General features: G+C 39.9%; 1 protein-coding gene across 5 annotated transcripts in view; it reads right to left on the bottom strand.

Moving 5' to 3' along the window:
* Window positions 1-26,111, bottom strand: part of PRDM2 (PR/SET domain 2) — a 130,401-nt gene that overhangs the window by 84,566 nt on the left and 19,724 nt on the right. For 4 of the 5 annotated variants that reach the window (XM_036999610.2, XM_036999607.2, XM_073233230.1 and 1 more), the window contains exons 3-4: window positions 6,991-7,108; window positions 5,162-5,265 (exon numbers count right to left, since the gene is read on the bottom strand). In XM_036999610.2, the coding sequence (XP_036855505.1) occupies window positions 5,162-5,265; window positions 6,991-7,108 (222 nt within the window). Of the gene's footprint in view, window positions 1-5,161; window positions 5,266-6,990; window positions 7,113-26,111 lie in introns of those variants that run through there. The other variant, XM_036999609.2, reaches the window with a different exon arrangement.

Below are 26,111 nucleotides of genomic sequence, written 5' to 3'. Positions count from 1 at the left end.
CATGGCCATCATTACCAAAGCCCTGCACTGACTGTTCCTTGATCCCCCCTTTTGAAATTACTTTGAGTTACCTATAACTACACAAATGTTTCTGCAAAATCTCCCAACAGATGCTCAACAAATATTGACAAATTCCTAGCTGGACCCCAATCAATATCCACTGGATGTACTTATTCTTAAATTAGAAATTTTGAAAACTCCGGACCATGGATGTTTAATAAGGTCACATAACCCTAGAGATCACATGCAAAATTTTGTGTACATATGTGCATTTGTGTATTTTCTGGCGAGATTTTCAAAGGGTCCACAAAACAAAAAAGGATTAAGAGTCTCTGGGCTCTGCTAGTAGGAAGAGCGCTGAGCTGGCAACCAAGAAACTTGGACTGAAGACCTGATTTGGGACTAAGAGCTCTAAGAAATCAAGCAAGCCACTTGGCACGCAGATTTCTCATCTGTGGAAAGACTGAGGGTATTTCCAGTATTTCATTCCACAAACAAAAATCTCCATGGAGTACTGTCAGAAGTCTATACAAAGAGCACAAATGTTATATGCCAAGCTTGGTGCTCCAGAACTTAGGATAGTGCCCAGCACATGGCAAAAGCTTAACAAACGGGTTAAATCGGTGAATAAATAAACTCTCAAAGAGATTTTTTGCACCAGACCAAGCTGCCAACCTGAGTAAAAGTTAACTTATTTGGGAAGATCACTTGCTTCTCGTACTTCACTGTCTTCATCTGTCCTGAAGTTTCCAAGAGAAGAAAAATGTGATTGGTCTAGCAGTTTCTATGACAACCAACAGCACAGCTAGCCCTCTTTTAAGAACCAAGTTCAAAATCTCTGCATTGCTATTAACCACAAAGCTTCACAGTAAACGTAAGACATCAGACATCACCACGCTCACTCCCATTGCTTCTCTTCTCCACATTCTGAGATTAGGGATCAGCAAACGTTTTCCATAAAGGGCTTGACAATAAATGTTCCCAGTTTTGCAGTCTGTGTGGTCTCTGTCACAACTGCTCAACTCTGCCACCGCAGGGCAAAAGCAGCCACGGATGTGTAAACGGGTGAGTGCTGCTGTGTTTCAATACAAGTTTCTTCATCAACTGAAATTCAAATTTCATATAATTTCATGTGTCACAAAACATTTGATGTTTCATTTAAAACTACTTAAAAGTGTAAAAACCAATCGTAGCTCCAGGACTGTAAAAAACAGGTGGCAGGCTGGAGTCCTGCTATGATCTAGGTTCTCTTCCCATGGGACTACTTTGGTGCGGTTTCCTTCCTAGAAAGGAGCAGAAGAGCTGAGCAGTACTTTCAGAAAAAAGATTCTCTTGAATCAGCTGGTTAACTTCTCTCTTTTTCCTTTTTTGCCCCTATTTTTCATTTAGAAATAACTGAAATTAGAAGAATTGAGGCAGCAAAGATTATGAAACAAATGCATCCATATCTAATCGTAGCAATGCTGACTTATAAAATGTTTATTTTCACTTCTTTAATAACTGCATTAGTCTTCTCATTAAAGGAAAATTTTTTCTCTATCATTTTTTGTTGAAATGCAATTCCACATCTTCCCTCCATCATCCTGACTCAAAATTGTTGCTTGAATGAATAACATGCAAACAGAAGCAGTGAACTATCAGTTTTCCCCTCTAAGAATAGGAGAAAAAACTATTAAAAAAGATTAATGACACTGGGTTTTTAAAAGCTAGAAAGAAATATGTACTCTTGGTGCCTATGTAAATTAGTACAATCCTTCTGGAGGTCTGTTAGGCAAAATTTACCAAAGATTAAAACATACATACCTTTTGACTTGGTAATTTACTTCTAGGAATTTATGTTAACAAGATAACCAGACAGGTCAGCAAATACGCATATGCAGTGAGTTTCGGACTTTGAAGAATCATTAGTATCATGAAAACATTAAAACTATTTAAATGTCCAACTGGTTAAACAGTGAAAGGATACAATGGAATTCTAAGAAGCCACAAGAAATAATGATGTGGGTAAGTATTTGAGATGGATATGTCGACAACATACAGAAAGAAAAAAGCACACTACAAAACTCCATGATCACAACTGCACAGTGTCTATGTCTGGTGCTTGTACACACACCAGTATGTACGAGAGACAGAAGGAAAAGAGAGGCAGAGAAGCGGAGTTAAAAGAATGTTCACCAAGAGAGTCACATATTAACTTTTATTTTCTTGTTTATAGTTTTCTGTATTGTCCATATTATATTGCAATGAGCATGTATTACTTTTAGCATTTTAAAAAGACTTGTTAGAATGTCCACAAGAGTGAACCCTCCTGTAAACTATGGGCTTTAAGTGATAACAATGTGTCCGTGCAGGTTCATCAATTGTAACAAATATCCCTCTGGGGACAGTATGTTGATAGCGGGCAAGTTGCAGGGGTGGTGGAAGTATATAGGAGGCTCTCTGGACTTTCTGCTCAGTTTTGCTGTGAACCTACAATTGCTCTAAAAAATAAAGTCTGGTTCTTAAAAAAGACTTACTAAAACAACTTTTATGCAAACAATTCAAAAGTCCAGTTCATCATAAGCAACTTGAACCCCACAGAAATGAATCTGAAAGGCTTTTATCACAAGCAGTTTTAGAATACTGCAGATTTCTCAGTCTGGGTAGAGGTAGTTAAGGAAGTACTACCTAAGTTCCCACTTCAGCAACCAAAACTCTTCACCAGAAACTGGTCAAAGAATGCTTGCCTCTCTCTGAGGACCTGTTTTTGTGCTTTCACCCTGAGGATCCTTACTGTTTCTCTCCAGTAATTTCTGATTTAATAGAATGTTTTCAGTGAAAGCTTAGGGTATTTAAGACTGTGTTAGATAATCAAGGGCTCAAGAAAAGCAATTTAATACTTTGTCTTAGATTAGCTTTAAAATGGGGGTTCTAGCTGGGGCAAAAGAGCTGGCTGCTAAAAGATAAGCTGGTTTTAAGGGGCTTTAATGGAAGAAAAAATGCCAAGATGAGACTCTAATGGTAATCAGTTTGTTACATTAATAAGAAGTATTCTGATATAAGTCTGAGGATAAGACCAAGGTTGGAATAAATTAATAGGCAAAATACTGAATTCTACCTGCATTTTTATTTTCTTCTTTATAAGAAATCTGTACACTATAATTTATGCTTCCTATACTGTGTGTGTGTGTGTGTGTGTGTGTGTGTGTGTGTGTGTGTGTGTGTGTGTGTGTGATATGTATCTACTTTTATTTTAACAGAGCAAAAGACTTAATGTTTTCTGTCTGGAATATATACCTTGCACGGACTACCTGAATAACATACAGATTTTTTTGACCGCAGGAAGGAAAAGCCAGCCTCAACATGAACTAAATCATTAAACCTGCCTAACAAGAACTGGCAATGTCGTAAGGACTCACAAACTGCAGCAACGTTATAAGTACAAGTATTTTAAGTTAACAATGGGATGTTAACAATTTATAGGAGAAACAGAATCCCTAGTATGTCATGGCTCCAAATTACAATTTTGACCAAACTACTATGAATTCATATTACGTATGAATTTCAACACAGATGAAGCTTACTTTACAAAAGGCCCTATTAGTAGTTTACACAGTATGCCCAACAATATCAAATCATTATGTTAGGTTTATTAAAACTCAGCTTTAATACTAACAGCATTTGTTCAAGCTTAAGGTGATACACACAGAATTAGAAGCAGCATTTCCTGATTCCCTGAGGTGATCCTAAGATTAGTGCTAACCTGGTAGAGTATATTTGTTAGTTTCCCTTGGGAAACTACTAAAATTCAAACTGCAGTTTATTTTGGAGCATAATTTTGTGGTCAAGACATTTTTAATCATTCAGGCATTATCTTGAGTAATTAATATTTTTTGGCTGGGCAATTTTCTACACAGTGCTCTTTTATCTAAAAAATGGTGAAACAGCATACTGTAATTATTCTCAAGGTAAATCCTCATTTCCTAAGGCCCCTTGGATTAACTGTCATTAGATTTATTATAAGGGATTTAGAACAAGCAAAGAAACTCAAAATTACTGAGAAAAACTGTCCAAATTCTGAAATCAAGAAACATTGCTTACTGCATGAGGGAAATAGCAACACACCTCAAATGTAACAAAATGCCACAGAACTCAACAAAAGTGCCCAACATCTCCTAGGCATACTTTATTTTTAAGCTTTCATGTGTTTGTGTGTGAAACGGACACCATTAAACTTAAGATGCTGATAGGAAGGCTTTTCCTCACCACCAAAGAAGTTCACTTGTTTTAAATTTAAAAGGGAATCATGCCATTGAGTTCCTATAAAAGTATGAGGAACTTCCCAAGGGCACCTGATCTGAACTAAATCAACATAAATGCTGAATTTACATGCAACTCCAAGAAACCGTAACAACACATTTATCTTCAGAGCAACATTCATTGCACATTGAATATTCTCCATTTCTGAATTAAGGGCTTTAGGACTCAGAAGTTAAATATTCTGCCCAGAGTCACAAAGCTAAAGGTCGGATTTGAGCCCAGGCAATCCAATGAAACATAAAGCAATTGCCTCGCTGTCAGACAGGAGGCATAGGTTCTAGCTCTGCATCGAAGACATTCTCAACATGGGGGCTCCACAGGGAGGAACAGTTCACCTCTACAAGGAGTGGGCTGTCTTCAAGGATCATTGTGAGAACAACAAATGAACAGAATGAAAGCCTTTTGAAAAGTTCAAAGCACTACGTAAGCCATGTGCTAAATATATCCAACTCTGAATATTCTAGCAACACAGAGATTACTTCCTAAAATATAGAGAAAATGCCAACAGTGTTTTATTTGTGGCCACCTTGGAGTGTTTTTTTTTTTTTTTAGGATGTCAATCTGGAAGCCTGTAAAGTGACAGACCAAAGTATTGGCAGCAAAGCAAAATGCCCTGAACAAGGCAATATAAAAGGTGGATTTGACATTTATTGTTGAGGACAGCCAAGCAGTTTCAAAACACGAATGTCAACAGTAGTCTGTATCCAAGGAAACACATTTTTTCTCTAATAAAAATACTCTTGGTTTTAGAGAACATATTAAGATGATTGTTTTAATTACAAAATGTCAAATCCCGAGAGAATAGAATTTCTTAACATATGTATTTAATACTCATAAACAAAGAATCAGAGTTCTTCCTTACCTCCCACATGTATACATTATTCTTAACCTGAGATCTCTTTTTCTTATCACCAACAAATGGCCCAAACTTTCTGCCTTTTAAAATTGGTTTAGTGGCCCAGACACCTAGAAGATAAAATCAGTATTTTTATCTTTTTGTGGTTATTTTAAAGATTGAAGCATTAAAATCAATTCTATTTCACAAAATAGTTAAAAGGCTAGACAACCTGAAACAAGATAATGTTAAATCAACTAAGATCAAATTGAATCAAGACTTTAATGGGGATTTTAATTTTCTTCTTTATCTTCTCCTGATTTTCCAAATAGCCTGTAAAGAACCTGTATTGTTTTATGTTGGAAAGGCTGTTACTTCTTTTTTATTTTTATGCATAAGATTACCCAGACAGGCCAATCACAAATACTTGGAGAAGAGCACAACCACAGTTAAAGATAAAAAAAACAGAATATAATGAAAGTACAAGTAATTTTAAACTCTTCGTCCTACTTTTCTACAGAATTTCAAATTGTCTCCAATGAACATTTGCTTTTATAAAGAGTTAGAAATAGAGTTTAATGAATAAGTATTTGTGTAATTTGCTCAAAGCGGAAAACCCTTTTCTCTCTAGCTGAGTTTCCTAAAAACTTAGTTCCCTAAAGCTTTAGTTTAAAAACTTAGTTTCCTAAGTTTTTAGTTTACAAAAAACTTAACTACTGGATCAACTCACTCTTCAGAGTTTTCAAATAGCGAAGATTTATGCTGCTCTGGTGTTCTTAGAGGTATTTCTGTTTTCTCTGCACTGACCGTGAGGCAAACAGACAAAATGACAAAGCCATGGGTTAACATGGCAGGAGACCACCCCCGAATCAGGGGAACCAACACCCAGTTACTCTCAACGACAACATCACGCTGGACATGTTCCCTCGTCTTCTGGCCTCAGATTCCTCATATCCAGGGGAATGGAGGATGAGCCAGGTCTATTTGTATAGGATGTATGAATTCCACTTATCTGTACATCTGTTGTGAATCCCATTTGATAACACACTTAATAATCAGTTAATGAAGCTATTAAAACTAACCACTTTCATGTGAATGAAATAAGTGCTCAAATTAATGAATAACTTTTTCAATGTGAATTAGGAAAAGCATTTATTAACAATTTAGTCACATAAATATACACATCAACTAGAATATCAAGAACATACTTAAAAAAAGGAAATAGAATATAAACATGATCTATTCCAAGACTACACTTTGACTAAATTTTTATCATTTCCTTCCTTTGCCTTCTGTCTAAAGATTAGAACACAAAAACAAGACCAAGTACACAAAAGCTTGGCTTGTATCCAATGAGAAATCCCAGCCAGAAGCACTCACATAAACTCAGAACGTCACTCACTCAAGTATTTACTGAAGTCCATAAAGTGTCAGGTACTAGAGACATAAATAAGAAATGAACGTACTCATAGTCAATGACAGGAACAGATGTGACAACAAATACAAAATAATGAAATACATATTAAGAGCATAATCACACTCAAGACACGGTGAAATAAGAGAGGAGGGAACAATACATTCCATGGGAAGAAGAGTCCCGGAAAGACACAGAAGAAGGGGGACAATGAGGCTGAGTAACAAAGGATGGTGGGGGGGGGGGGTGTTCTGGTTTAATTTTATAATCTATGTCTACCCCAGATTCTAGACTGGAAAGATGCATGAACACTACATAATCTTCTAAGCTAGGTGTAAATCTATTGCTTTTATGGTGAGCTTCCTTCTTTAAATGCCCCAAAGGATGCCTTGCTGCAGCCCACTCTCCCTTCCCCACCTCCTTCTGTGACCCTCATACCCACCAATCCGGGTCTTGTCAACAGCAGATGGGAAAAGTCTCACTTCCTCTGGAAGTCCTCGAAAAACATGCTCAGGTACCTCGGCCAGAGTCTCAGTGGCTACCCCAGGCTCAGTAGCGTTCTGCGAGTCAAGAAACAGAAGGATCAGGAAAACAAATGAAGAGAACTATGACAGAAGACATGAGAGTCTAACACTGAAGACTTTTCCCAAATCAGCAATTGCATTCTACATATGCATGCATGCACACACGTGTGTGTGTGTATACATATATACTTGATTTTATAAACTTGATTTTGGGGTGTTGGAATGTAAATATTTAGGTTAGGGAAGTCAAGATGATTCCTCTGTTTTCCCCATTTGGCAATAGAGCAACTGGTACAGATGCTCACTTAACTTTCAATTGCTTATCTGCTACATACAGATCATTCATGTATTGATTCTACAAGTATACATTGTTCTTGAACTGACCTCAACTAACTTGGCTGTTCAGCTATTGTCAGGTTCTGTGGTAGCTTCCAGAGGTTAAATGTTTTAGGGGTTCAGACAAGGATGCCCACTCTCCCCACTTTCATTCAACATAGTTCTGGAGGTCCTAGCCATGGCAATCAGGCAACACAAAGAAATAAAAGGCATCCAGATCGACAAGGAAGAAGTTAAACTATTCCTGTTTGTAGATTATATGATATTATACATAAAAAACCCTAAATAATCCACCCCAAAACTACTAATATCTGATATCTGAATTCAGCAAAGTTGCAGGATACAAAATTAATACACAGAAATCTGTTGCATTCTTATACACTAATGATGAACTAGCAGAAAGAGAAATCAAGAAAACATTCCATTCACAATTGCATCAAAAAGAATAAAGCACCTAGGAATAACCTACCAAGGAAGTGAAAGACCTATACCCTGAAAACTACAAGAAACTCATAAGAGAAATAAAGAAGATACCAATAAGTAGAAACATATCCCGTGCTCATGGATAGGAAGAATTAATATTGTCAAAATGGCCATCCTGCCAAAAGCAATCAACAGATTCAATGCAATCCCTATCAAAATACCAACAGCATTCTTCAACCAACTAGAGAAAATAGTTCTAAAATTCATATGGAACCACAAAAGACCCCAAATGGCCAAAGCAATCCTGAGAAGAATAAAGCAGGTGGGATTATGCTCCCCGACTTCAAGCTCTACTACAAAGCCACAGTAATCAAGACGATCTGGTACTGGCACAAGACCAGACCCATAGACCAATGGAACAGAGTAGAGAGCCCAGATATAAACCCAAGCATATATGGTCAATTAATATACGATAAAGAAGCCATGGGTATACAATGGGAAAATGACACCCTCTTCAACAGCTGGTGTTGGTAAAACTGGACAGCTACATGCAAGAGAATGAAACTGGATTACTGTCTAACCCCATACACAAAAGCAAACTTGAAATGGATTAAAGACCTGAATGTAAGTCACGAAACGATAAAACTCTTAGAAGAAAACATAGGCAAAAATCTCTTGAATATAAACATGAGCAACTTTTTCCTGAATGCATCTCCTCAGGCAAGAGAAAGAAAATAAAAAATGAACAAATGGGACTATATCATGCTAAAAAGCTTCTGTACAGCAAAGGACACCATCAGCAGAACAAAAAGGCATCCTACAGTATGGGAAAATATATTTTTAAAGGACATATCCGACAAGGGGTTAACATCCAAAATACATAAAGAACTCACAAGCCTCAACACCCAAAAGGCTAATAACCCTATTAAAAAATGGACAGAGGATATGAACAGATATTTCTCCAAAGAAGAAATTCAGATAGCCAACAGGCACATGAAAAGATGCTCCACATCACTAATTATCAGGGAAATGCAAATTAAAACCACAATGAGATATCACCTCACACCAGTTAGGACAGTCAACATCGAAAAGACTAGGAACAACAAATGCTGGTGAGGATGTGGAGAAAGGGGAACCCTCCTACACTGCTGGTGGGAATGTAAGCTAGCTCTACCATTGTGGAAAGGAATATGGAGGTTCTTCAAAAAACTAAAAACAGAAATATCATGACCCGGGAATTCCCCTCCTAGGAATTTACCCAAAGAATATAATTTCTCAGATTCAAAGACATATGCACCCCTATGCTTTTTGCAGCACTATTTACATAGCCAAGATATGGAAGCAACCTCAGTGTCCCTCAGTAGATGAATGGATAAAGAAGATGTGGTACAGATACACAATGGAATACTATTCAGCCATAAGAAAGAAACAAAACCTACCATTTGCAACAACATGGATGGAGCTAGAGGGTATTATGCTCAGTGAAATAAGTCACATAGAGAAAGACAAGTACCAAATGATTTCCCTCATTTGTGTAGTATAAGAATGAAGCAAAACTGAAGGAACAAAACAGCAGCAGACTCACAGACTCCAAGAAGGGACTAGCAGTTACCAAAGGGGAGGGTTAGGGGAGGGTGGGGGGGGGTAGGGAGAAGGGGATTGAGAGGTATCATGATTAGTGTACATGGTGTGTGTGGGATCACAGGGAAGACAGTGTAGCACAGAAAAGACAAGTAGGACTCTGTGGCATCTTACTACACTAACGGACAGTGACTGCAATGGGGTTTTGTGGGGGGACTTGATGATAAGGGTGAATGTAGTAACCACATTGTTTTTCTTGTGAAACCTTCATGAGAGTGTATATCAATGATGCCTTAATAAAAAGCAAATGAATAGTGTTTTAGGGGTTCATAAGACACATCCCACATCCTGGCCCCTTGGTGGTTACAATCAAACCTAGACTAAGTTCTGACAAACTATATTTATTAATAATAGGAATCAAAACATCACACAGCCTGTTCTTCTAAGCCTGGGGCACTCTTTCTGTCCTCAGGAGACCCCAACAGTTTCTTGCATGAACAGTTCATTCAAGGCATACAGAACAGAATTCTGACTGTATGACTAGCCAACCTTCCATGGAATCAGGCAACAGAGACCCAGATTAAGTGACAGGCCTGGATCCTACAGACCAGCAGACATTCCATGAGAAGATGTGAAGTGCCAAGACCTAATCTCTTTAGACACTGTGCTCATCTCATGTTCTGGACACTCATTTCAGCGGCAACCAAACAGTAGTTTTGTTTTACAAGCATATAAAACCCATCTATGCTAATTAACCAACTCTGGTGTAGATCAATAATGATGCTTGATGTGCTAAAGAACCTACTCTGGATGTAGGTACCTGATTACAGTACTTCAAATACTAACTACTGTCTCTAAGTTATAGATTAAATTTATACATAAACACTGTACAATTTTCTAATTAAAATACCAGGTAAATATTAGACCCCTGCTAGACGTGACGGACTGTGCCAGGTCCTGTGTGCACAAGATGAGCAAAATAAGAAAGTAAACACTCAAATTAATATAAAATTGAACTCTGGTAAGACTAGTTAGGGTGCTGGTGACCTCTGAGGCAGTGAGATGGGATAACAGCTGAAGAAAAGGAAAAGGGATTGATTAAAAAAAAAAGACTAGCTGCTGTCATTGGGTGGTGAATTTCCTTCGTATTCTTCTCTTATTTGGGGGTTTTAGGGCAGGAGGTTGGTAAGCCCACATCGAGGAGTTGTGGGTCCAGAAAAGTTAAGAGTAAATGCAGAGAAGTCCCACAATGCTTGCTACTCAATCCTACCTCCAGCATTCCTTCCATCACATAGTCTGTGCTTCAAGGTGTCTTCAGAATTTTGAGCTCAAGGTTTAGTCAACATTCTTGGTCAAACCAGTTACTGTTTTGTTTTGTGTTGTTTTCTGGCCAGTAAGCAAATATGCAAAAAAGTCACTGAAACCTGAAGCTGGCAAGCCAGACCAAGGGAACGATGTCAAGCATTTCAGGAGCTGCTCTGATGCTTGTTCATGAGTCTCCGAAGGAAACCACTGCAACCTACAAGCAGATCTGGGTCAATCTATTTTGTTCCAGCCACTTGTGGCCATTTTCAAAATATGTAAATCTCTGGTATATTGTTTTAAACCCCCACAGAGAATCTAGACACAAAATACAGCTTAAAGTTACTTTTAAGTCAAAGGTTACCCTCAGCATTTTAGAAAATCAACACTGTATTTAAACGAATACCCCTAGCATATATGTAAAGGCCATGCCAGCCAGCCAAACCCCATCCCATCCATGCTTTCATCCCTCTAGCAGCACCACCTCGTTGACAGGGGCTGGAACATTCCAACCAAGAACACTAAAAATTATTCTGGCCTTCGATGGAAGTGCAATTTTTCCAAGAAACAGTACTTTATCATTGTATACCAAGTTACTAAACAGTAGAATCCCCACAGTATTGCACAGTCTCTAAGAAATGGAGAATTTTATACAATTCCTAACTGAAAATTATGCTACAATGCTCTATAATCTTAAATAAGATTACTATTAGATGTGTATGTAAGGGAATGGGAAGAGGGGATTTGAGCCAACTGGCAGAATATGACTATTAGTTTAAAAATAACTGTAAAACCAAAGAAAACTGCTTATTAATTGGTACCACATATGCCCTAAGGAACTAAACGGACATATCATGACACCACTAAGAATGAGGAGTTTTATAGTCTGCATGTTTTTTTATTTCCCTGCAAAGAGAAACATTTCTCAAGGACTTTCAAAGAAACCAGCATGGGCAAAAAAGCAAACTCCAAACTAAAAAGATTAATTTTTCCACAACAATGAAGCTCTTTGAGTTGTTAAGAATGTTTTGCATGAAGAAAAGAATATCATCCAAATTTACTCCCAGCATTTCAATTTTTAAAAAAATATCAATGGCTGCTTGAAGAGAGAGAAATGCCACAGAGATGAGTAAGTCCTTATGAAGGTCTACCCTCCGGCCTGCTTTGAGTTGGAAGGTGCAGAAGGGGGCACCAAGAGACTAGGGTTCATTTCTTGGACAGCACAAAACTGACAGTGCATATACTTCAGAAGCATAAATACTCTGATCCTGCTTGATTTACCCCTTGGTACTCATAATATCACCAAACACAAGTTAAATGCCTCCCAGAACATGGGAATATCAAAATTATCCCAGAAAATGGTCTTATGGTATTTTTAATTAGCTAAAGTGTGAATAAATTTAGCACACAAATGTCTCACTTCTAAATACAATGCCCTCATTTTTAAAATTTTTATCTGTAAACTGGAATTTGGGAAACAATGAATAATTTTTTTCCAAAGGGGGAAAAGGTATTAAGTTGGTAGTTGGTATCCTAGGCTACATAATAAGTATTTTTTAACACTGATAAATTACGCAATACTAACAAGTACTCCCTAGAGTTACGCGTCCCATCAGCACGTGGCCATTTAGCAGAGCAGGAAGGCGTTTTCTTCCCCTTTCTCAGAGGGGACCCAAGGTTAAGATTTAAAAGAATTTGACACCATTTAACCTCCAGAGTAGCTTTAAAAAGACTGTGTGTCAGCTAACCTAAATTGATACTTCCAAGCACTATTACATTAAGACTGAACTGAGAACCTCCTCCCGGCCTCGGTGCATTGGCACCGTGCTAACCATCTTACATGCATAACGGGGATGACTCCAAACAAGATGCATAAGCATCAGTGCTCCCCGCAGCTGCCCTCCCCACGACTCACACGTGCGCCCGTGGAACAGGAAACCAATGTGTCAGGAAGTTGTTTTAAGTTGCTCATGGCTGGGATTTGAACCTGTCTGATCCCACAGCTCAAACGCGTAAGTACTGTAGTGTTTCAGTTAAGATTCTGCTGGATAGGGTCTGAGGATGTAATGTAAAGCACTGTGACTTCAACTGACAGCAATGTATTACATAGAAGTGAAATTTACTAAGATAGTAGAATGTAAAATGTTCTCACCAAAAAAAAAAAAAAAATGAAGATAAATATGCAAGGTGATGGATGTGTCAATTAACTAGATGGAGGAATCCTTCAACTGTGTGTACATACATCAAATCACCAAAATGTATACTTTAAATATCTTACCATTTTATTAACCAATTATACCTCAACAAAGCTGGAGGAAAAAGATTCTGCCGGAATATCATCTGAGAACCTCTGCCTTAAAATCCCCAAACCTCCAGGGAAATGTCAGCGGGAGATGGAGCCCAAAGCAGCAGTGGTCATTTCCACAGGAAATCTGTGACCGAGTGTAAGCTGGAGACCATGTGTATTAATATCTCTGAAACACCTGTGAAGGTAAAGGACCTCAGCAGAGCTACCACAGGGAAATTCCTATGCATTTATTAACCTGCTTGCCCAAACCCATTATTTTTAATTTAGGCTCATTTACCCAGTAGAGAAAAGATTTTAGTATCCTTTACGCTACAACCAAACTCAGGTAAAACAAGGGGGTCTCCAGCCACAGCAGGCCATCCCCACGCCAGCCAGCCCCAGGGCCATGCCCTCAACTCCCTGGATGTTGGAATCTCCACTGCAATGGCGATGGCCGGAAAGCGCCTAGAACTTTTTTAGAAAATCAGTGATTCGAGAAGTAGAAGGATGGTGGGATGGATTCCCTAAACGGAACCACCCTCAGCTTCCTTCTTCCTTCACAGCTCTTCTAACAATTTTGAACAATTACTTGTGTAACTATGTCTTGATGTATCTCTCCTGTCAGACTTCAGTGAAGAAAAAAAAGTGTTGCATTCCTAATGCTTAGCAGGAGACACGAAATGTTCGTTGTCACTTAAATACTTGAATGAGTAAATAATTCTTGTAAGTTAATTTAAACCTTTTTTAGAAAAAGGAGGGCTAGAAATAAAACAGCAGGGTCATCTATCAGAAAGCATTTTCTCCATGTGTACTTGAATTCCTTGAATTTGAAGTAGCTGTATTTCTAGGTCAATAAAGAATTAGTTTTTAGAAAATGTGACAGGCTGTCAATGCCAAGTAACCAATACACAAGTAAACTTTTGGAACAGAAGAACACTTAAAAGATTTCTCCCCTACCCACAAATTCATGAACTGGGATGTCTTTTCTGTATATATCCTTATACTACTGGATGTAATATAATCTAAATATATATATAAAACATAAATATAAACACCTAAACAGGATCACCTCTATTCATACACGTACTAATAATCATATACTACAGAACACATATATACTGAAGAATCATCCCAGTACTTCCCAGATTGATTTTGTCTAAAATATATTGCACCATCAACTCAATTTATTAAAATATTTCTGAGTCCCTTCCATGGGCCAGCAGTGTTTTAAGATCACATTTGCCTTAATGTGTCACTCCACTGAGGAAGAAAGACAAAATCAAATGAAGATAAACAATGCATGGCGGTTATTGATGCTCTGAAGAAAAGTCAAGCCCAAGAAGGGGACACAGTGATGGAGAAGAGGCAGGGTGCTAGTTCAGATGCAGAGCCTAAGGCAGGCCTCCTGGAACAGGAGGGGAATCGTGTGATGAGTGGCGGGGGCGGAGGCACATGCCAAGAAAGGGAATCAGCACGGATGCTTGCTGACTTAGGTGGAAGCTTGGCGAGCTGAGAGAACAGACAGGCAAAGAGACCACTGTGTCTCCAGCAGGAGTGAGAGAAAAGCTTATTTAGAGCTGCAGTGGGAGAGGTAGGCAGGGGAGTGCCTTCAAAGAACCCTATTGCGATTTGCTGAACTATGCAGATGAGAGGGGCAGAGGGCACCCAACCAGAGGCCAGACTGTGAGCTCCAGGACAGAACCCTGGAGCTCCTTCTTCAGGAACCCCGACAGCCTCCCAGCACACCATCCTTGCTTGCCCAGAATACGAGGCACATGCCCATTGCACAGGTGTCTGACACTGAGTACTCTGAGAAGGACGGAGGATGTTATGAGGACTTCTCCACTTTCCTATAGGTAACAGGGAACATAAGAACTCTTTATTTCACTGCTTAATGAAGCCTACTCTCCATGTACCTATCAGTGAACTGATCTGGAACTGTGTGTATTTAATATAATGTATTATTTTAAGTTAATACAAGATACTTATTAACTATTAATTGATCCCATTAAATCAATGTCTCCAACTTCCTAGCTCAGACTCAAAATCAATATTCTCTCTCTTCCCCAATTAATAGCCACATTTGTCTCTCCTTCATTCAGTTCATCATTCAACCATTAATACACACTTCCTCTGCACCTGCTCTGGGCTGGGACAATGCTGAGCAGTACAGATATAATGGTTAATAAAACTGACCCAGGCCTCCTCCTCCTCAAGCTCACTGGACCACAGGAACTGCTCTTTTCCTAACACAGGACACCTTACAGATATTTTGATTCTCCAACTCTGACCTTGCTGCAGAACCTCATAAAGAGGTCTTTCTACTGCCTTCTCCACTTGGGCCCAGATGCCTGTCTCCTGCTGAATGGTGGGGGAGCTTAGGGAGTGGGGCATTTACTCCTTCCTCCAGGCCAAGCTCTGTGCTAAGCAGTCCTACTGCATTACATCACTGCAGCCTCTAATAGTCACAGGTAACACTGGCGGGTGTCCAGGAGACCCATTCAGACACTAACCCAGAGCTCTTCCTGTCTCACCTTGTTGAATCTTTGCACTACCACTGTGGCTGGCTGTGGGTACTTTGAGGGCCCTCATTTTACAGATGAAATGAAAACCAGCCCACAGTCACAGCTAGGACACGGCAGAGCTAGGATTCCACCCCTGCAGGCAGGCTTCCTGACCTGGATTCTGACCGCTACCACAGAGTACCCCGTCAAGTAGCATTCCCGAACTACATGACTTTAAAGTAGTGGAGACACGATAAAATCCAGACAAGACTCTAGAGTCCACATTTTAACCACTAGGCCAGTGGAGTCTCCCACTATTATCTGAGGATGCCTGGCAAGTTCCTTTGGGGGTCCATGAGATCAGTTATTTTTATAATACTAAGATGTTTACTGCCTTTTTCACTCTCAGGTGAGTACAGGGAAGTTTTCCAGAAGCTATGATATGTGATGATATCATCATTCCACTGACTAATGAAATATGTGTTTCATCTTGTGTTATTAAATTTCTGATTGATATAACTACTGGTTTTGAGTTCCCTGATTTTGGCACTGTAGGAGAGTTAAGTGAGATGTTACCACTGGGGACAGCTGAGTGAAGAACAGTAGTACACTGGGCTCTCTGTACAATTTTTTCAGCGTCCTGTGAATCTAAAATTACTCCCCCAAAAAAAGCTTAGAAGTTTTGTTTCAATTTCTCATGGTGAATATCCAAAGACATACTCCACATGAACAAAAGCTTGAGAACTACTCCCCAGGGCTGAACTGCCTCTGCTCTTCCAGTACCTCTGTCTCAGGACAGAGAAGCAAAGAGGAGAGGTTCTTAGAGGCCAAAGTGCCGGGAGCGTGGTGATCCGAGGATGAGGAAGGAGGGCTGGATATACACGCTCGGGTCCCACCCAGATCCTTCTCAACCACAACTGCAGAGACTGCTCCCCTACAGGCTCAAGGGGTTTTTTCATTTTAAGAATCTCCCTGCAAGTCACTAAAGGAGAACAAGCAAAATAAACTAGAATAAACTGCAATTAAGTGGCTTCAAAATAGTACAGGCAAATTAGTTGGCAGTGCCGCTGTTTGGGCTCCTGCATGGATGGGAAAGAACAGCAGAAGAGAGTTCCTGCCCTGCGGTCTAAGCCCCAGGATGCTGAGGCTGAGACCCCCCACCAACCCAGGCATGAGGATTACCTACGGGAGCCGACCTGCTGCTGTGTTTGAGCCCTGCAGGGCCCGAGGAGGCCTATCCCCACTGCCCAACACAGAAGGACTACCCCGAAAGCCCGCGTACTACGCTCCTCACCGCTCCCAGCACTGTGCACTGCGTCAGCACTTACTGAGTGGCTTGTTTAACGGCCTCTCCTCTAAGGGGAAGCTTAGGTCACAGACACACAGGGCAAGATCTCTTTCACTCGCCGCCACATCTGGTGCCTAGCAAGGGACATCTAGCTCAGAGCAGTGGTCACTGTGAACAAACAAGTGTCTGGTGGTCATGTGTCAAAAGGTCTGGGCGCACAGAGATGGTTGTAAGAGTGTCCAGACTCAAATGGTAATGGAGTCCAGGTGAGACTGGAGAGCAGAGAACAAGAGAAAAGTATGTGAAGCCCTCAGGACTCCATTATCTAAGAGGAAAAGGAGCAACAGGGGAGGCGTAGAGAGCAGCACAGTGGCAAAAGGGGCAGCAAGAGGTAGTGTCAGAACGGCTGGGGCTCAAGGAAGGCAGGGAGGTCAACGGAGCCAAATGCTGCCAAGCCCTCAAAATCTGCTGTATCTGAACCCTGTCTCCAGTGCCCACGGCCACCATCCTGAAATAGCACAGCAATCGCTACTCGTCCTACAAAAGCCCAGTGAGTGCTCCACATGCTGGCTCTGTGTGCTGGCACCAGGCTACCTAGGGAGGCGGCAGCAAAGAGGAGACGCATCTGCAGTCCAGAGGTTAACGTGGGGGACTGACAGTGTTCCCACCGGGACCAATGAAGTAACGAGTGTGACATACAGAGGAAAGAGGGAACACTGCTTTAGTTCAGATAGCTGGGAGTGGGGCAGGGGCATCTTAGAGAAATGACACAGAGACTTGGACTTGAAAGATGGAAACAAGCTGTGTGTTAAGGTCTGAGCATTCCAGGGAAGCATCCCAAGGAGACAGAAGCCTCGGAATGTTCAGGGGAAACAAGGCTGCTGTGGGTGGGTCAGAGCGAGCCAGGGAGAGGGCTGAGCCTTTAGAACCTTGAAGGCTGGGTACAGACTGGCCTGCACCTGGACAAAAGAGACACCACTAGAGGGCTTGGGCAGGGGAGAGACATGATGTGAGCAGGTTTTCTGGCTTCTGGTCTATTCTATGTCCAACTTCAAACCCTCTGGCTTCTTGATTAATCATCCTATAAAGCATCTGGTTCAAAATTCTTTTTTAAAACATTCTAAATAGAACACGCTAGTTACTCTCCTGGTTTTAGAGATTTTCAAGGTTCAAGAGAAGTAATTAGGTACCTGAGAGCTTTCTCAACCTAACACACCCCTTCCCCCTGTCCAGAAGATTCTAATACAGGGTGGGAATCAGGTGGTTATGAGCAGAAGGAGCTTTCTGCTTCCTCCAGGGAGTCTGTTACTGGTAGGACTGAGCTGCAACATTCCGACTAACTCCATCCAGGACAGCAGACTCTGGAGCTACAGACTTTCAAGTCAGATGGAGCCACCCTTGGGCTCCTCCCCTCACCGGACTAGGTCTTCTTACTCCTCTGGGCTTTCACAATTCAGGCTTTCAGCTGTTAATGACCCCAGGCCACTGGTCCTCCTGGCCCTCAATTCTTCTGACCAGTCAACATCCTCTACATCCTTCCAGGTCAAGTTCAAATCCCCATTCACCCATGAAGACATTCCAAACAACTCTTTAGGATTGTCTACTTTTCTGATTTCCTATATGGTCAGTTTTATGTTGTATAAAAAAACAGTACTCAAGACACATGGGGAATGGTCCCACAGGGAGAGACTGCCCACAAAACAGCCAATTAGGAGGTTTCTGTAATAGTCCAAACAAGGGATGCTTGGATCTGAACTGAAGCAGCAACAATGATTGAAAGGTATTTTATAGGGCAGAATCAACACTTGGTTACTAGGTGACAGTAATGATGACAATGATGCTAATAATGACTTAAAGAGTGCTTCCTACATGCCAGGTGCACTGGCCTAAGTGCTTTACGGTCATTAACTCACTTATTCATGACCATAACCACATGAGGTAGGCACCACTACTATCCCTTTTTAACAGGTAAGAAAGTAAACACCAAGAAGTCAAGTGACTTGCCCAGTGTCACAGAGCTGAAGTGGCAACACAAGGCGTGAAGGTGGAACGTGAGTCAGAGACAGCAAAGGGAAGGCGGAGCTAAGTTAGTCCATGATCATCTTCTTTACCAAAGCATTAACACCAGAATAACAAAAAAATGTATATGCCTGCTTGCCACAGTTACGTAAAGAAGTATTATTCAAGTTGCTAAATTTTTTTCAAATTTCAAGAGTATTCTAGTATTTTCATTAAGACAGTGTCCCAGATTTTATAAACACTATTAATTTATGTAATAGAAGGCATGATTCAAAATGAGATTTCAGTGCCAGAAATTACTGAACACATTAATTTCCTAGACTACACATTCATTATTTGAAGTTTAGGTCAAAACAGAAAACACCTTATCTGGAAGTCTTTTTTTTTTAAAGTCTGAAAAATCAAATCTGTATTTATCATTACCTATAAAATAGAATTCCATTATTAATCATATGCTAAAACAGAAAAAGTGGCTTTCAATTTTCTTATGCCATGTATATATTTAGGATTAGAAAAAAAGGGGGGTGAGATACTCAGGCTAAAAGACAGAAAGCCATCCCAGGCTGTCATCGTATCTTTAGAAATACAATTATGAACAGATTTATCTGGATATCTTTGATATCTAGTTATCAGAACTAACACAGATGGTCTCCTATAAAACATCTTCTGTAAAAGCAGTAAATACTGGTATGTACAGCAAATTGAATTAATCTCAGAAACATGCTGATCAAAGGCAACAAACACAAAATAGCATGTACTGTATGAATCCACTTATAGGAAATTCTAGAACAGGAAAAAAAACAATCCACAAGGGCAGACAGGCAGTCAGAGGTGGCCAGAGGCAAGGGCTGCTGGAAGGACTGACTGCAGAGCACCCAGAAGGAACCTTCTGAGGTGATGGAAGTGCCCTAGATCTTGAGAGCAATGGTAGTTACATGACTACAGATACTTATCAAAACTCAAGACTACACACTTCAAGCAAGTATATTTTACAGCACATAAATCATACCTCAAAGTTGATTTTTAAAGTAAAATAAGTAAATGGGCCCCACACTCTCTTTAAATCATGTTAAAGTGAAACTTCAATGCTCCAAGAAAATAAAGGACAAATATACAATGCCCTAGAAAATACTTTTTTAAAATCAAAGTTCTTTTCGAATCCAACTTAAGCATCCCTCTGCTCAAAACCTTCCAACAGTTTCCCAACTCCCTGGGTAGTCTACTCTGGTCTTTAAAATTACTACAGAGCGGACCCCCCACCTCTCTGGCCACTCACTCCCCCCTCAGCTGCTCTTCTCGGGCACACTGTAGCCTCGGAACCAGCCTGCTCCCTCCCAGTCCACTCCCCGCTCCCCACATTCTTGGATAAATATTTATTGGAATTAGTAAGATAACTCAGCTATACAGCACAGCATTGGCATTATTAGCTGCTGCTACATAAGGCTGCAATGACTATCTGACATAGGCAACATGCACTAATGTTTTTATTTTTAAAAATAAGCAAGTTTCACAGGTATTTCACTTGAATTTATATGAGTAATTCCTTTTACACATTCCACCCAGAGACTGATCATAAATTATTATAAGTTTTAATCTATTTAATTAAAGTACCTACTTTCTAAAATACGATTTAATCAAAATTGCTCTAACACTGGAAAGCAATAGCAGTGGGTGGTGGAAAAGGTTAGATCTGACACTGCTTCATATTAAGAATATGTCAATATGAATGGATTCAAGACGGCAGCTTGAGAGGTAAGACAGAGAACTCCTCCCAAAACTACATATAATATGAAAATATAGTTAATACAACTAATCCTAAAAGAGCAACAGGAAAGAAGGCTGCACCAGAGTGCATACATCTGGAGAACAGAACAGAAGTTACAAAACAGCATAACGTACCAAAGCCTTGATCTGGAAGGACCCAAGCCCTTCTCCCACCCCAGCTCACCGGCGGGAAGAAGAGAAATGGAGTGGGGAAGGGGTAGAAGCCTATGACTGCTGAACACCCTGCCCTGGAGATCTGCTTTGGAGCACAAACTTACATTGCATGGTGCTCTGGAGATTAGTAGGGTTGGAAAGCTAAAACAGGCGGAGTGCTTAAGAGGCTGAGATTCTAGCTGTTTGTGGAAGACAGGGATCCATACCCGGTTGCTCTGGGACAAAGGAAAGGCAGGCGGTCTGAGAGGGTTTCTAGCAGGGAGAGGGCTGCTGAAGGGGCAGGGTTTGCACGGAGCCTGCTGCACAAGGGAGAAGGGAAAGCTGGACTAGGTTGTCTGGGTGCGCTCTGCCCAGCAGGTTGGGAACTTTGAGGAGCTTCAGGCACTCCATCCCCCTGGCTGGCTACTCAGCTCCAAAGCCCCCCACTGTGATACGCAGCATGCCAAGCCTTCCTCCTGGCCTAAGAGCACCAGCTTGCAAACCGGCAGTCACTGCGCTGGCGTCAGGCCAGCCAGAGGGAGGTCCTGCCTAAGACAGCTACAGACACAAAGCACAGAGGCTGACACCTGTGAGCTCCGCCCACTGGCTCTGACACTGGAGACAGGCACTGCAGCCAAGAATCAGGAAACAGCTCTTTTCTCCCCCAGGCACCAGCGTCACTCCTCTGCAACTCCCCACCTCACTCCAGGGGCTGAGAAGCTCCAGAGACTAGAGCTTCTGGGCACTAGAAATATGAAATGTCAAAGGAACCTGGTTCAGACCAAAATCTCACAAACCCCAGACAAAGGGCCAAATGAAACTGACCTCACCAATCTTCCTGAGAAAGAGTTGAAAATAAAAATCATAAACATGCTCGTGGAGGTAAAGAAAAATATTCAAGAACTCAGGGATGAATATAGGACAGAGATTCAATCATTAAGAAATTCCATATCTGAAATGAAACACACAATGGAGGGATTTAAAAGCAGATTAGATGTAGCAGAAGATAAGGTAAATGGAATAGAAATTAGAGAAGAGGAATACAAAGAAGCTGAGGCAGAGAGAGAAAAGAGGATCTCTAGAAATGAACGAATATTGAGAGAACTGTGTGATCAATCCAAATAGAACAATGTTTGCATCATAGGGGTACTAGAAGAAGAGGAGAGAGAAAAAGGGATAGAAAGTGTCATTGAGGAGGTAATTGCTGAAAACTTTCCTGATCTGGGGAAGGAGATGGTCTCTCAGGCCATGGAGGTGCACACATCTCCCAACACAAGGGACCAAAGGAAGAAACACCAAGACATATAATAATTAAAATGGCAAAGATCAAGGATAAAGACAGACTTTTAAAAGCAGCTAGGAAAAGAAGATCACATACAAAGGAAAACCCATCAGGCTATCATCAGACTTCTCAAGGGAAACCTTACAAGCCAGAAGGGAGTGACATGATATATTTAACATAATGAAGCACAAGGGCCTCAAACCAAGAATATTCTACCACGCAAGAGTATCATTTAAATTTGAAGGAGGAATTAAACAATTTTCAGAAAAGCAAAAGCTGAGAGAATTTACCTCCCGCAAACCACCTCTACAGTGCATTTTGGAGGGACTGCTATAGATGGCAGTATTCCTAAGGCTAAATAGCTTTCACCAGGGGAAATAAAACCACAGCAAAGTAGAACAATTAATTACTAAAAAGATGCAAAATCAAATCAACTACCCCCAAAGTCAATCAAGGGATAGACAAAGAGTACAAAATATGACAACTAATATATAAAGAATGGAGGAGGAAGAAAATGAAGAAAAAAAAAAAGAACCTTTAGGTTGTGTTTGTAATAGCATATGGAGTTAATTAGACTGTTAGATAATAAGGGAATTACTCTTAAACCTTTGGTAACCAAGAATCTAAAGCCTGTGATGGGAGTAAGTACATACCTATTGATAATCACCCTAAATGTAAATGGTCTGAATGCACGAATCAAAACACATAGGGTCACTGAATGAATAAAAAACAAGACCTGTCTATATGCTGCCTACAAGAGACTCACTTCAAACCCAAAGACATACACAGACTGAAAGCAAAGGGATGGAAAAAGATATTTCATGCAACTAACATGGAGAAAAAAGCAGGAGTTACAGTACTTGTATCAGACAAAATAGACTTCAAAACAAAGAAAGTAACAAGAGACAAAGAAGGACATTACATAATGATAAAAGGGGTCAGTCCAACAAGAGGATATAACCATTAAAATATCTATGCACCCAACACAGGATCACCTAGATATATGAAACAAATACAAACAGAATTAAAGGTGGAAATAGAATGCAAAGCATTCATTTTAGGAGACTTCAACACACCACTCACTCCAAAGGACAGACCAACCAGGCAGAAAATAAGTAAGGAGACAGAGGCACCGAACAACATATTGGAACAGATGGACCTAACGGACATCTACAGAACATTCCATCCAAAAGCAACAAGATACACATTCTTCTCAAGTGCACATGGAATATTTTCAAGAATAGACCATGTACTAGGTCACAAAAAGAGCTTCAGAAAATTCAAAATGATTGAAATTGTACCAATCAGCTTCTCAGTTCACAAAGGTATGAAATTAGAAATAAATTACACAAAGAAAATGAAAAAAGTACACAAACACATGGAGGCTTAATAACATGCTCTTAAATAATCAATGGATCAATGACCAAATAAAAACAAAGATCAACCAATATATGGAGACAAATGACAACAATAATTCAACACCACAAAATCTGTAGGACACAACAAAGGCCATGCTAAGAGGGAAGTATATTGCAATACAGGCCTATCTCAGGAAAGAAAAACAATCCCAAATGAACAGTCTAAACTCACAATTAATGAAACTAGCAAAAGAAGAACAAATGAGGCCCAAATCACTAGAAGGAGGGACATAATAAGGATTAGGAAAGAAATTACTAAATTGGAGAAGAATAAAGCAATAGAAAGAATCAATGAAAGGAGCTGGTTCTTCAAGAAAACAAACAAAACAGATAAATCTCTAGCCAGACTTATCAAGAAAAAAAGAGTCTACATACATAAACAGATTCAGAAATGAGAAGTGAAAAATCACTACTGACAACACAGAAATACAAAGAATTATGAGAAAATACTCTGAAAAATTATATGCTAACAAACTGGATAACCTAGAAGAAACGGACAACTTTCTAGAAAAATACAACCTTCCAAGGCTGACCAAGGACGAAACAGAAAATCTGAACAGATCAATTAGCAGCAACAAAATTGAATTGGTAATCAAAAAACTACCTAAGAACAAAACCCCTGTACCAAATGGTCTCCCTGTTGAATTTTATCAAACATTTAGTGAAGACCTAATACCCATTATCCTTAAAAGTTTTTCAGAAAGTAGAAGAGGAGGGAATACTCCTAAACTCATCCTACGAGGCCAGCATCACTCTAATACCAAAACAAGGCAAAGACACCACAAAAAAAAAGAAAATTATAGACCAATATTCCTGATGAACATAGATACAAAAATACTCAACAAAATATTAGCAAACCAAATTCAAAAATACATCAAAAAGATCATCCATAATGATCAAGTATGATTTATTCCAAGGATGCAAAGACGGTACAAAATTCGAAAATCCATCAACATCATACACCACATCAACAAAAAGAAGGACAAAAACCACATGATCATCTCCATAGGTGCTGAAAAAGCACTCAACAAATTCAACATCCATTCATGATAAAAACTCTCAACAAAATGGGTACAGAGGGCAAGTACCTCAACATAGTAATGGCCACATATGACAAACCCACAGCCAACATTATACTTAACAGTGAGAAGCTGAAAGCTTTTCCTTTAGGATCGGGAACAAGACAAGGATGCCCACTCTCCCCACTTTTACTCAACATAGTTCTGGAGGTCCTAGCCATGGCAATCACACAACACAAAGAAAAAAAAGGCATCCATATTGGCAAGGAAAGGGTTAAACTATCCCTGTTCGCAGATGACATGATACTGCACATAAAACACCCTAAAGAATTTACTCCAAAACTACTAAATCTATTATCTGAACTCAGCAAAGTTGCAGGATACAAAATAAATACACAGAAATCTGCTGCATTCCTATACACTAACGATGAACTAGCAGAAAGAGACATCAGGAATACAATTCCATTCACAATTGCATCAAAAAGAATAAAACACCTAGGAATAAACCTAACTAAGGAAGTGAAAGACCTATACTCTGAAAACTACAAGATACTCATGAGAGAAATAGAGAAGATACCAATAAATGGAAACACATTCCATTGTCATGGATAGGAAGAATTAATATTGTCAAAATGGCCATCCTGCCTAAAGCAATCTACAGATTCAACGCAATCCCTACAAAATACCAACAGCATTCTTCAACGAACTGGAACAAATAGTTTTAAAATCCATATGGAACCACAAAAGACCCCGAATAGCCAAAGTAATACTGAGAAGGAAGAATAAAGCAGGGGGGATCTCGCTACCCAACTTCAAGCTCTACTACAAAGCCACAGTAATCAAGACAATTTGGTACTAGCACAAGAACAGACCCATAGACCAATGGAACAGACTAGAGAGCCCAGATATAAATCTAAGCATTTATGATCAATTAATATACAATAAAGGAGCCATGGATACACAATGGAGAAATGACACCCTCTTCAACAGCTGGTGTTGGCAAAACTGGCCAGTTATACGCAAGAGAATGAAACTGGATTATTGTCTAACTCCATACACAAAAGTAAACTTAAAATGGATTAAAGACCTGAATGTAAGTCATGAAATGATAAAACTCTTTAGAAGAAAACAGGCAAAAGTCTCTTGAATATAAACATGAGCAACTTTTTCCTGAACGCGTCTTGTCGGGCAAGGGAAACAAAATAAAAAATGAACAAATGGGACTACATCATGCTAAAAAGCTTCTGTACAGCAAAGGACACCATCAGCAGAACAAAAAGGCATCCTATAGAATGGGAGAATATATTTTTAAATGACATGTCTGACAAGGGGTTAACATCCAAAATATATAAAGAACTTACATGGCTCAACATCCAAAAAGCAACTAACTCTATTAAAAAATGGGCAGAGGATATGAACACACGCTTCTTCGAAAAAGAAATTCAGATGACCAACAGGCACATGAAAAGATGCTCCACATCACTAATTATCAGAGAAATGCAAATTAAAATCACAATGAGATATCACCTCACACCAGTTAGGATGGCCAACATAGAAAAGACTAGGAACAACAAATGCTGGCAAGGATGAGGAGAAAGGGGAACCCTCCTACACTGCTGGTGGGAATGTAAACTAGTTCAACCATTGTGGAAGGCAGTATGGA

This window comes from Manis javanica, chromosome 4 (assembly GCF_040802235.1).
Source record: "Manis javanica isolate MJ-LG chromosome 4, MJ_LKY, whole genome shotgun sequence".
Lineage (NCBI taxonomy): Eukaryota > Metazoa > Chordata > Mammalia > Pholidota > Manidae > Manis > Manis javanica.
Note: the sequence above shows the minus strand (reverse complement) of the source record. Positions and strands in the feature narration are given on the sequence as shown.